General features: G+C 44.6%; 1 protein-coding gene across 5 annotated transcripts in view; it reads right to left on the reverse strand.

Annotated features, from left to right (window-relative positions):
- The window catches only part of STEAP2 (STEAP2 metalloreductase), a 39809-nt gene that overhangs the window by 11919 nt on the left and 14382 nt on the right, over positions 1-13508 (reverse strand). For 2 of the 5 annotated variants that reach the window (XM_090047121.1, XM_090047122.1), the window contains exons 3-4: positions 11687-12214; positions 5026-5190 (exon numbers count right to left, since the gene is read on the reverse strand). In XM_090047121.1, the coding sequence (XP_089903247.1) occupies positions 5026-5190; positions 11687-12214 (693 nt within the window). Of the gene's footprint in view, positions 1-1719; positions 4419-5025; positions 5191-11686; positions 12215-13508 lie in introns of those variants that run through there. The other 3 variants (XM_090047124.1, XR_016442318.1, XR_016442319.1) reach the window with 3 other exon arrangements.

A 13508-nucleotide genomic window follows, 5' to 3' on the forward strand; every position in this document is an offset into this window, starting at 1 on the left:
TGAAACTTGCAGAAATGGTAGCCGCTTTTGAGGGCATGAAGCATACCAAGTTTCAAAAAGATAAGTGCAGGGGGGCTGGAGAAACTGCAATCCAAAGTCTTGAGCCAAATGTGTGTCAGTGCTAAGCCACAGTGGGGTCAAAACTGCAGGCATGCTAGCCCCCGTGGAGGCCACAAGCCTGCTAAGTTTCAAGGAGATAGGTGTAGGGAGGTCGGGGAAACTGCACCTGAAGCTGCGGACAAGCAAAACTCGTGACATGGGTGACACTGTGTGTGTTAAGGCACAGCAGACTGAAAGCTGTAGGCCTGATAGCCCCTGCTGAGGCCACAAAGCCTGCCAGCTGTCAAGGAGATAGGTGCTGGGGGGCTCTGGGGCCCTGGACCTCTGGCTGCTGACAGGCAAAACTTGTGACTTGGGTGCTTGTGCAACTGCTGCCTCATCAGGCAGCAGGACTGAAGATCCCCCATCACTTGCCACCACAGACCTGGGGGTAATAATTGATCACAGTATGAACATGAGCTGGCAATGTGATGCAGCCAGCAGCGCCAACAGTATGCTGGCATGCATCAATTGATGCATCTCCAGCAAAACCATTGCAAAGAAGTGATTCTCTTGCTCTACTCAGCTCTACTCAGCACTCATGAGACTGCAGCTGGAGTACTACATCCAGTTCTGGGCTCCACACCTTAACATGGACATGGTAAAGCTTGAGAGAGAGTCCAGAGAAGGGCTACCCATATAAAATCAGACTTGCACGGAAAGCCATATGAGGAAAGGCTGAGGGACCTGGGACTCTTCAGCCTGAAAAAGTAAAGGCTGAAAGGGGACTTGGTAGCAGCTTACCGCTACATCAGAAGCATACATCTAGGGCTCGGTGAACAACTGCTCACCAGGGCACCCCTGGGGAAAACTAGGAGTAATGGTCACAGTCTGGACACCCTAGTTGAGAAGCAGTTTTTCTTAATGCTGAGGCTGAAATGAGCCTGAAACGATCTTCCAGGAGTTTGTGATCATTATTCCTAGTTTCAGTCCTGCTGCCTAACGAGAGGCAGCAGTTGCACAAGCACCCATGTCATGAGTTTTGCCTGTCAGCACCTAGGGGTGCAGGGCCCAAAACATTGACAGAACAGAAAAGAACAGCCATTTTGAATAGAAACAGAAGTTGAAATGGAACACTTCCATTTCGCACAGCCCTAATGTCTACCTATTCCTACTCCTAGAATCTGAACACAACATGCAAGTAATGCCACCGGAACTTAGACTCAAACTGGAAATAACAAAGCACAGTGGTTTTTTATGTTCATATGATGCATTTACTGTATAGTTCCATTCATAAATATCACCTAGTCTAAGCAAAGAGCTACTAGACTGCTTGCAAGCATTATTTTAAATTTTCGACATACTTTGTTTGTGTGATCAGGTATTGGTTTCAGTGGATTTCTTTTCCTGTTTGCAATGTATTAATTTAGGTTCCTAGAAATTCTGCCTGCCCTTGCAAAAGGAAACATTTCAAAATGTTTAGGGGCGATTCAAGTAGTTTCTGTCTTATTTTGCTTATTACTGCCAATTCAAGTTCTTGAAATACAACTAGCAACTTCAAAAGGCAATGCCTGGCCCGTGTGTATCCAACCACATTTTCAGAAGGGAATGAATGGTAATCAGGGGAAGTTTTGGAGCCAGTTAATGAAGTAAAAGAAAAAAAAGTGTTACTACACCTACCTGATTTCCATTTCTCTCAGCCTGAGTCTGGTTCAGCAGCTCTTCATGAGTTACTGGTTCTCCACACAGTCTTCGTCATCTTTCTCTTCTCCTGTACAGTTCTGGGGTTCCTTTCCCTGCACACTGTGATCTGCCTGCTGCCATTCACAGTGCAGTAGTAGGGTCCCTGCTCAGTATGTCATCCAGCACTGCTGAGTAGGAGCTAGAATGCTGAGCAGCTCCAAGTTATCTGTTGGCCTTTTTTGCCCTTTGGTACAATTGCTGCAGATCTTTCACCTTTGCCCTTCATTGTTGCACACCCAGTTTTTGCATGTCTCTTGCAATGTCCACCTAAGCACCGCAATTCTTAAGGCCACTCTACAGCCTGCTTTGCACTGCTCCTCCTTATTAGGAAAGGAAATACAAGACTTACTTCTTAGGCTGGGCTACAGCATGAGACTTGCCTGAACTTTTTTGCATCACAGCTTTATCTGGTGCCATAGCTGTGTGCTATGATAGCAAAAGTGTGTTCACAGCAGTGGGTCAACCAGAAGTAAGATACTTACAAAGCATACTAGGAATTTTAAAATTCTACATTGTGACCCCTCCCTGGGAAGCAAAGTTCACAACTGGGACCAGAACTGTCTTTAGTTATGGGATTTAGGCTGAAGGACTTTTTGCACTGGTAGATACAAGACAGTTTAGGTTCATCATCACTATAGTGGAAGAACAGTAATATTACAGAATTTATGCTATTCACGGAGGCAGCTTAATTTGACCAAGGTAAGTTAAGTCTTTTACAGAATGATTCTGAATCCATGCAAAGGAAGTCGACATAAGGCATGGTTTACTGGTACAATACTGCAGTGTAGACTAGGCCTCAACTAGAAGAAAGCCACACTCAGTATAACTAGTAAGTAATGGGGTCTTCCCTGTTGTATGGCTCCCAGGGTGGGGAACACTGAGGTCAGAGACTGGCTATACCTATTGTAATAATGGTTATCCATAACATGGAGGGGAGGTATTCAGCAGTCTTTGCTTTGGAAAGCTCCAGGAGTAAAGTTACTGCCATGCTGCTCAACCACCACCTCCAGAAAAACCACATTTAGATAACTGGTACTTGCTCATGCCTCGGACTTCAGCCAGGATTAACATAATTTTCTTTATAGTACTGTACTACAGTGGTAAAGAAAAAGCTCTACTAGGCACTGCTTTTTTAAAATCACACTCTGCTTATGCACTCTGCATGATACTGGAACTTAATCATGATGCAACTGATTTTGAAACGAAAACTCCATTTTTTGGGCAAACTGATCGTTATAAAATCAGTTATTATGAAATAAAGATTGAAGCACATGGCTTTTCTTAAGCATTAATGGGTAGTTGGGAGGTTGGTTGCAACTGTGTTGGTCTGGCTAGTTGGGAAGCATCTAAAGTCCTAAGTAGTAGCTTAGATCCTTAAAATTTAGTTGGTTATTAATCCCAAAGAAATGCCCCCATGTTTAAATCACTATTGCCATTACCGGCTAAACAATGGTGATAAAAATAATCACTAAAAATAGAATTGTCTAAATCCTCTTTAGTACGTGATGCAATGTCAAAGGGCACACAGCTATTCTATGAACGCTTGCTTCACCCATCAGTCAGAGCTTTGTGTGTGAAGGCTGGATTTTTATTACAGTGTAAATAACTACAGTATTAGTATGCCACACCATAAAACCGCAGAACAGTTATGTAATTATTTGTCTGCATGTACTTTTCTATTCTGTGACTTGAGGTCCAAATTTGGAAATTTTGGTACAGGGTAAAAAAGAAGATATAAACTGCATAGTTTACTGATGGAATTCATACCTACATATGGCATGACAGCTCTACAACTGTCCCAGACTGAGAGCTCCTGAAGAAGACAATCTAAGAGGGCAGTCACAGCAATATGAAATAACCATATAATTCCTTCCTCAGTCAGGGTCCAAAAAAAATGGAGTACCATTTTTCTGGGAGAGGAACAGCCAGGTCAGCCATGAGAAACACTACTTGGATACTTTATCCATGCAATGCAATGGCTGCTTCAGCAATCTTTCCTAATAGGTTTCATTTGCAATCCTCAAATGGTCAAAATATAAAAAGGAGAGAGTGGGAGGTGTTCCCCTACAGGCAGAATACCTGCATTCAGTGAAGTGTTCCTCCCCTTAAAATGTCTCTAATTTGTAAAGCAAATATTAAAGCAGTATATTATGTGAGTAGGAATCAGCCAATAGTGACAGGACTAAGAAAAAGGCAATATAACTATGATGGGTATATCCAGGAGATCTTAAATCAGACAAGACTTCTACTGGGCACAAAACCTTAATAAAATACACACTTTTTGTACATACATTATCAGGATGTCTCCTAGAAAAGACATGTCTAATAAGCAAGAGCAAACAAAGACTAGCAGACTCTCCCTATGTCTGAAGAAGGGTGCTTGCGCCTGAAAGTTTGTAAAAAACAAATTTTCCCAACTATTCAGTTTGTCTAATAAAAGATATCATATTTACCCAAATAACCTTGTCTGCCTTAAGCCTAGTACTTTGTATCAATGACCACAGTGATGAACGACCAGAAGTAAAAAACCAAATAATTTCATTAATGGCAACACCTTTCAGGAATTTAATGGAGGTTATATGTCTTGTGTATGTCTTACTGTCTCAGGCTGGTTAGGTCTCCCTGCAGATGCACCTCTGTTCAAGGAAGGAAGAGGGAAAAGGGAAATGTGTCAAGGCAGAAAGAAGGTTCAAATGGCTTTTCTGAAACCATCAAAAGCACAACTCAGACTGGATGTATTGGCTCTCTCAGGCAAACGAGAATGAAAAAAGTGCTAAATACTTGTTTGGCAGCCAAGGTTCTTTGGGTGAATCTGGTATGTTTTATTAGAACAACTCGAAATACTTGGAAAAATTCTTCTTTGCAAGCTTTTGGGTACAAATGCTTCCTCAGCCTGACAAAGGGTATTTGTACCCAAAAGCTTGCAAAGAAGAATTTTTCCAAGTATTTTGAGTTGTTCTAATAAAAGATATCAGATTTATCCAAATAACCTTGTCTGCCTATGTCCTTAGACCAACATGGCTACAACCTATACCCTTGAAATACTTATTTTTGTCACAGAGGTAAAGGCAAATATAAGTGTCCTATCATATTCAATAATCTGTACCTATTAAGAAGGTGCCATTTTTAGTTATTTTCAGAGGGAAAACACACTGTTCAGTGTACAGCAAATTGTGGTTTGAAACAAATATTAAAATATATTCTTATTAACAATGAAATTCTTTTTTGAACACAGTAACACACCTGAATAAAATTGAATTCCCTCCAGTTTAAGGCACTGTTCACTGAAGGGATGGATGTTACTGCCAGCAAAGAAAGCAACCCGAGGCTCATTATTCCAAAGGAGATATACATTTCGATTCGCCACACTTCTTCCTCATTCCAAGAATTTTCAACATTTGCATGAACCTGATGAGAGAGCATAAGGGATTCCTTTTTTATTTTCTAGAATATTCAACACTACTAAAGTTGCTTTGCTCAGAAAAAACTTCCAGTCTTAGTTTCATAAGAAAACAGAATAGAAACAGGATAAACAAAATTTGGTCAAATATTTTAGAACTTTCCTCATGTCTTGGTGAAAAAGCTCTCTGTTTCATCACTGCTCATCCCAAAACTGTATTAAATTTAAAAAACACGTTAAGAAAGAAACAGGGGAAGGAAACTGAAGCATGATATATTGGATATTTATAGCAATCATCCCCTGAAGTAATGTGTAATTCTACACTTTTCTAAAGAAAAATGTCCATGTTTCAGATCTCAGCAATTTAAGTTCTATAATGCAAGCTGGATGGATCTTCATTCTTTCTGTATTCTGTTGATTTAAAAATAAATAATCATTTCCCGGTATTGCTTCAGCTCTCTGTGTATATTGCCAATTTACCCTCTGTCTTCTCTTGCTAATGTCAAACATAAGGAAGATGGATAAGCTTGAAGGTCTCCAGATGAGGGGAAAAACAATTCAGTTCTTTAGCTGTCAAGGCATTTGTATACTTAATTAGATTTTATAGATTTCTAGTTTCAAGCGGACTACAATCTGTAACTATCTATCAATTTCTGCAAGAGGCTGCTACAGATGTTGACATGTGATATTTTCATGGTTTTATGAAGTTGTTAAACTTTCTATAAGTCCACTGAAAAGTGCATGCCTGAGCAGTTAAGGTTCCTTGCTGAATTCTGTTCATGTATTTTATAGCTCCAATTCTCCTTACTTCTCTCTCTACTTCACTTGTTCATAGTAAACTGTAACAGTCTCCTACATTTTCACAGGCAAGCTAAGGAAGTATGGGCTGGATGAATGGACTGTAAGGTGAATACAAAACTGGCTGGACCAGGGAGAGGGGAGTTCAAGAAGAGTGGTTGCTCCTCAAGGGAGCGATCCTCAATGCACAAGCTAAGTCTATTCCATCTCAGAGGAAAGGCAGCAAGAGCACAGCAGCCCCCCTGGCTCTCCAGGGATCTAGCAGACCTCCTGAGGCTAAAAAGAAAGGCCTACAAAGGATGGAGAATGGGATTCACCTCCAAGGAGGATTATTCTGCACTGGTCCAGTCCTGCAGGGAGCAAGCCAGGAAAGCCAAGGCTGCAACTGAACTCCAACTAGCTTTGAGCATCAAGGACAGTAAAAAGTCCTTTTTCAGATATGTGGGGAGCCAGAGGAAAAGCAAGGGCACCTTTGGTTCAGCAAGTGTCCAGATGGGACAACTGACAACTGATGCCCAGGAAAAAACTAATGTATTAAATGGGTATTTTGCGTCAGTCTTTCATCAGTCCCATGGACGCCCATGCCCACCACGGGACAGGGAGGTCTGGGTGAGGGAGATCCCCTGCTCACCATTAATGCTGACTTTGTGAAGGAACGCCATGAGAAGCTGGATACCTTCAAGTCAGCCGGCCCTGACATTTACACCCCAGGGGACTCAAGGAGCTGGCGAGCATCATAGCCCATCCTCTGGAATGGATCTTTGAGAACTCCTGGTGCTCTGGTGTAGTGCCCAAAGACTGGAAGAAGGCCAATGTGGTACCTATCTTCAAGAAAGGAAGGAAAGTGGATCCAGATAACTATAGGCCTATCAGCCTGACTTCCATCTTGGGGAAAATCTTAGAAAAGTTTATTAAAGAGGCCATCCTTAACGGATTGGCCGATGCCAACATCCTGCAGGATAGCCAGCACGGGTTTGTTAGGGGTAGGTCTTGCTTGACCAATCTCAATTCCTTCTACGACCAGGTGACTATCCCCTGGATAAGGGAAAAGAGATTGATGTCATATATCTTGACTTCAGAAAAGCCTTCGATCTGGTATCCCATGATCACCTCTTGGCAAAACTGGCCAATTGTGGCTTTGGGTCCACCACGATCCACTGGCTGGAAAATTGGCTCCGTGGTCGGACCCAGAGGGTGGTGATTGATGAAGTCACTTATCATGGTGTCCTGTGGCCAGTGGGGTCCCTCAAGGCTCTGTGCTTGGACCCATATTGTTCAACATCTTCATTAATGATGTGGACGTTGGGAGTCAGGAGCAGACCGGCCAAGTTCGCTGATGGCACCAAACTTTGGGGCAAAGCATCCACACCAGAAGACAGGTGGGTGATCCAGGCTGACCTGGACAGCCTCAGCAAATGGGTGGACAAGAACCTGATGGTGTTTAACACCAAAATGCAAGGTTCTCCACCTTGGGAAGAAAAACCTGTAAGTACCCTTATAGGCTCGGCAGTGCTACGCTGGCTAGCACTACAGAATAAAGAGACTTGGGGGTTATCATTGCCCATAAGATGAACATGAGCCTGCAATGTGATGCTGCGACTACTAAAGCGACCAAAACGCTGGCTTGCATCCATAGATGCTTCTCAAGCAGATCCCGGGACATCATTCTCCCCTTGTACTCGGCCTTGGTGAGGCCACAGCTGGAGTACTGCGTCCAGTTTTGGGCTCCACAATTCAAAAAGGATGTGGAGAAGCTTGAGAGAGAGTCCAGAAAGCTGATGACATACTGGGATGCATTGGTAGGTGTGTTGCCGGTAGGTCAAGGGAAGCAATTATTCCCCTCTATTCAGCACTGGTGAGGCCATATCTAGAGTACTGTGTTCAGTTTTGAGCATCCCACCACAGAAAAGATGTGGACAAATTGAAGAGTCCAACAGAGAGCTACAAAAATGATGAGGGGACTGGGGGAAGTGACCTTATGAGGAAAGGCTGAGGGAACTGGGCTTATTTAGTCTAGAGAAGATGTAGGGGGATTTAATAGAAGCCTTCAACTACCTGAAGTGGGGTTTGAAAGAAGATGGAGTTAGACCGGGGTGAGCAAAATGCGGCCCGGGGGCCAGATGTGGCCCACCAGGCCATTCTATCCAGCCCACAGGGCCCCTAAAAAAATTTAGAAAGTTAATATTAATCTGCCCTGGGCTGACTGTCACACGGCCCTCAATGGCTTGCCAAAACTCAGTAAGCGGCCCTCTGCCCAAAATAATTGCCCACCCCTGAGTTAGACTGTTCTCAGTGATGGCAGATGACAGAACAAGGAGCAGTGGTCTCAAGTTACAGCAAGAGAAGTTTAGGTTAGATATTAGGAAGACTTTTCTCACGATGAGGGTAACAAAGCACTTGAACAGGTCACCCAGAGAGGTGTTGGAAGCTCCATCCTTAGAGGTTTTCAAAACCTGGCTAGACAATGCTTTGGCTGGGATGATCTAGTTGGGGATTGTCCGACTTTGTGCAGGGGGCTGGACTAAGTGACCTCCTGAGATCCCTTCTAACTCTAACTTTCTATGACTCTAACCCAGGGGCAGGCAATTATTTTGGGCAGAGAGCCGCTTACCAAGTTTTGGCAAGCTGTCGAGGGCCAGATGAGTAGCCCCGTCTTTTGACAGGTGCCCTGGACCTAGTTGCCATCTTGGGACCAGAAGTTCTGCCCCTTAACCCCCAACCTTTGCCACAAGAAGTCCCTCTCCTTGCCCCTGGAAATACTCGTTTCAACAAGGGGTTTTGCAATCTCAGAACCAGAAAAATACCAAATTATATTCTAAAAAAACAAAAAACCCAAAGATCTACAATATTCATTAATTTGATTTAAAAAAAAATCTTTTTTGTCCCAATTTACTTGTGTTTGTACACAGAAGTGATTGCACAATAGCTTAAAATTAAGTCTTCTTCTTGTAAATTGTGGGGGTATGGGGGGGCTGTGGCAGGGTATGTGTGGATATTTGGGCTGTGGGTAGGCAGATACTTCTGGGTGGGGGTGGGGGCTGGTCTGGCTTTTCCCCTGACTCCTGCTGGCTTCCCCTGGATCCTACTGCCCCTGGGTCTTGTCAGCTCTGGCCCACAGGCCATATTTTGCCCACCCCTATTCTAACCTTTCTTTCCACGTGTGCATCCAACCCTTTATTTTGTTCCATTATTTTGCTTTCATTGCCTTAGTTTCTTTTAATTCTGCCCTATTACATCGGTCTGCTGTACAAATTCTATTTGCTGAAAGGAAATGCTACTTTATGAAACCTCAGTTTTAACTGGAAAAGCAGACCTTTGTCTGCTAGATGACTATTTGGCCAGAGATTGTTTTGGGCATAATTAAACCAACTGCTGCTGGGTATGGCGAGTCAGTAACTGTTGCCAGTAACTGGAGTACACAGATCATAGCAACTTTTTTTTTTTTTTTTAAACTTATAGCATGAAAATTTTGACCCTCTAAGTTTTCATCTCTCAAGCAAACCTAGTAGGAACTAGAGATGGAAACAGCTAATCAACAATTATATTTATACCGTTTACCATTTAGCAACTCCTGGCAGGAATGGCCCCGGTCCTGGCCCCTTGTGTCTTTACTGCACGCCTAGGGCTGCGTGGGCCTCAGGCAGGAGAGTCACAGGCAGGGAGCTATGGGTGCAGCTGAGCTGCAGAGCCCCCACGGACAAGGGCTGGGGCTGTGGACAGAGCCAGGGCTGCAGACCTCTTCTGTGCCCAGATCCTATCACCATGAGGAAGAAGGGAGGGAGGGAGTTGCCAGGCCCCCCACAGGAGTCAGGCGGGGCCTTCCAACCACAGCAGCAAGACTTCTGGCTCTGCAGTGAGTCTGCCCAGCTCCCCTGCAGTGGCGGGTCCCAGGCAGTGTAACAGGCTCCCTGAGCTTCCCAGTGCGCTTGTGCCACTGTGGCCTGGAAGGCCTCTTTGCATTGCCGGGCCAGGCCCTCCCCAGCTCACCCTGGTGGAAGGGGAGGTCCAGTCCCAGCAGTGTAGCCTCTGCTGGGCACACTGCATCCTTCCCCCACCTGCCCGTGGTGCTGGGGCCAACACAGTGTCTGGCCTAGCCCTAAGGTGGGGCTGAGCAAGCAGCTGGCTCAGCCCGAGGAGGCGCTGCAACAGCTGGGAGCAGGCGACACTGGGATTGAGCAGTTGCTGCTGGCCAATCCTGCAGTGAGTGCAGCTCCAGGGTGTTCCTGAGGGCCGGCAGCACAGCAGCTGCAACCTGGGAAATGGTTGTTGCAGCCCTTTTATTCCCCCCAGGATCTCTGCTGGGCTACCCTGCTGCATTGCTGCTCCTCAGGAAAGTACAGTGAGCATGACCCCACAGTGAGGGGTCAGCAGCAGCCTCAGACCCGATGCCACCTGCTCCAGCTTTCATGGGTGCCTTTTTAGGCTGAGCCAGCCATGCACTCAACCCCACCTCAGGGCTGGATCAGGCCACGCACAGCCCCAGCGCCACAGGCGGGAGGAGGAAAAACACAGTGTGCCTAGCAGAGGCTGTCTCAGTGGTACTGGACCCTCCCCTTGCCATGAGGCAAGGTGGGAAGGACCCAGCCTGAGAGCATGGAGGAGCCTTCCAGGTCTGGGCTGTTGTAGCACAGGCACGGCAGGAGGTGCAGGAAGCCTGTTGCCCTGCCACGTGGGGGGGGGGGGGGCACGAGGGGGGGGGCAGGACAGACCCACTGTGGGGCTAAGAGTCTCACTGCTGTGGTGGGGAAGGCCCCGCCCAACCCCTCTGGGGGGCCCTGGCACTTCCCTCCCTCCCCATGGCAGTAAGTTCCAGGCACAAGAGAGGTATGCAGCCCTGGCTCCATCTGCAGCCCCTGCCCATGGGGGCAAGGGGTAGCTGTGACTCTACAGCAGGGTAGTGCCCCTAGTGGCTTGGCTACTCCCGCCACCCTCCGCCCATGGCTCCCCACCAGTGGCCTAGGACCCGTGCAGCACTGGGTGTACAGTGAAGAAGGGGCTGGGGCTATTTTAGCCATAGGTCACTAAAATAGGCATGTGCTAGCAGTTAACTGTTTAACTGCTATGATTAGGAGGTTAAATGGAGAATTTTTTAAAATGGTATTTACACTCCTAGTAGGAACACACATTTTCTTGGGATAATCCTGTTTTACATTGCTATGTAGTGCAGTTATGAACCATTAAATAACCGGCATGTAGCAAAAGTGGCCACAATTCAGTAGAGGATTTAAGTAATCACTTTATAGAGCTTTTGTATGTGTATACAGGATCCATGCTTAAAGCTTCTACATATAAATAAGGACATGCGCACCATGAAAATGGTAGGGAAACAACTTAATGTTTTTGTTTGCTTTTTAAATACTGTTGGGTTCTTAGATACCAAGATGACAAATTTTAGCTACTAAGAGAGCTCCTTTGATTTTGTCTTTTCTCTCAACCCCTTTTGGAATGGGTGATGTGCATCCCCTATGGGAAAAAGGAACAGATCTTTAACTTTTCCTGCTGTGGGGACCTAGTTGTGACTGGTATCACATGAGACATTCATCAGGATGGCTACTTGTATCCTCCTTCCCCACTGGGCAACAATCAGTCAAAACACAGACCTACAAATTTGTCCTTCTATAAAATGCATTCAAACATACTGGTATAGGTCAGAAACACAACCAACTAACACCACTTTAATTATATAAAAAAATGGGTCTGTCTTACCTGCTGATAAGCCATATTGAGAAACAAATATCGTTCTGACCTCCTCATAGGTAAGCAGAGGCTGTAAGCCACATGTACCGTAGCAAAGAAAAAACTGAGTAGACCAAGCTGCTTTCTACATTGCAACCAACTCTCCAGCCAAGCAGGAAATCGCCTATATTTTGTGCCATAGTAAAGCTGATAAGCAGCTGCCAGGAGTCCTGATAAATACACCAGAGACAACAACGTGATAGCAACAACTGGTAAAGTCTTGTTCACAATCTCAATGGGAATCTTGTAAAAGTCACTCTGCTGATTTCTCACATATGGATGTATCACATCTCTGATGAAGGAGTAGATGAAGAAAAAAGTAGCCAGGCTAATAGACAACACTACTGGCCCTTTCCACAGTGTGAACAGTCGTAGAGGTAAGTTTTCAATCCCCCTTGATGCTGACAATGCTCCCAAATCAATGGGAATAAAATTCAACTGACGAGCAAGTTCAATGACTTGATGGCGAGCCTGTACATTGTTACTGCATATATAGACCTGTTGGAAAAGTCAAGTTAATTATCTGTAGTCATAGAGATGCCTTTAAAAATGAAAATCAACAATTTCCAGGCATGCAAGCTCAAATCAGAGTACTAACATTCAAACTACTCATCACCATCACAAGACACAACTTCAGAGGAAAACTGGAACAAAAAAAATCCCTAAACAATTCAAGTCAAAGTAAAGCAAACTGATTTAGTGACAAAATTACCTGAACAAAAATGATATTTCCCCTCAGTTAATATAAGCTAACTGCAAGATGCCTACTATTTACCACACTAAAATGTCTGCCAGATTAGAAGAAACCTAAAGGGTTATATTTAAAATTATCACTCAAATAAGTGACTCCCTTCTTTACCTTAATATAAGAAGCTTACCTGATGGCCCCAGTACAAACACAACAGCAACAAAAAACAGTGCAGAAGACATATCTGACCTCTCTTTTTTAATTAATCATATTTTAAACAATGATTTGATTTGACAGCCAACTCCCAGAAGAGTATGTTTGAATCACTGGGACTTTAAAAGCAAAAGACTATCCCCCTCCCCAACCATCTATGCAGAACCTAAGAGTTAGTTCATTATGTAGAGAAAGAAAGGTGCTGTTTTAAAGCTCTGTATTTTTGTCTTTTATCATCTACATTTGTATACTTTGCCCAGCACTGTTTTTCTCTGATCACCTTTTATGACCATTTATTATCAGCGCTGAACCCACCTTCAACGGAATCCCGATGAGAAGAAAAAAAAGTTACCTACTGACAGTTCTAGTCTGGAAACTGGCTTCTAAAAAAAGGCATACATGGGGGTCTATTTTTATATTATCAGACTAAATTCCACATAAGATGTTCTCAGTTTAATAAAAGGATGCTTGTTTTCTAAGTGCCAAACTTGAAGAATCAACCTGGGCACTGAGAGTCATGCTAAGTTTCATAGTTTGTAGGGTCGGAAGGGACCTGAGCAGATCACCTAGTCCGACCCCCTGCCATGGCGGGAAAGAATACTGGGGTCAAATGACCCCAGCAAGATGTTCATCTAACCTCCTCTTAAACACCCCCAGGGTAGAAGCCTGCACCACTTCTCTTGGAAGCTGGTTCCAGACCCTAGCTGCCCTGACTGTGAAGTAGTGCCTCCTGATATCTAACCTAAATCTACCCTCTGCCAGCTTGTGACCGTTATTTCTGGTCACTCCTGGCAGTGCTTGGGGGAACAGTGACTCCCCCAATGCCTGCTGATCCCCCCTGACTAGTTTATAACAGGCCACAAGATCCCCCCTCAGCCTTCTCTTTTGGAG

Source organism: Crocodylus siamensis, chromosome 5 (genome assembly GCF_052110815.1).
Source record: "Crocodylus siamensis isolate JL-2025a chromosome 5, ASM5211081v1, whole genome shotgun sequence".
NCBI lineage: Eukaryota > Metazoa > Chordata > Crocodylia > Crocodylidae > Crocodylus > Crocodylus siamensis.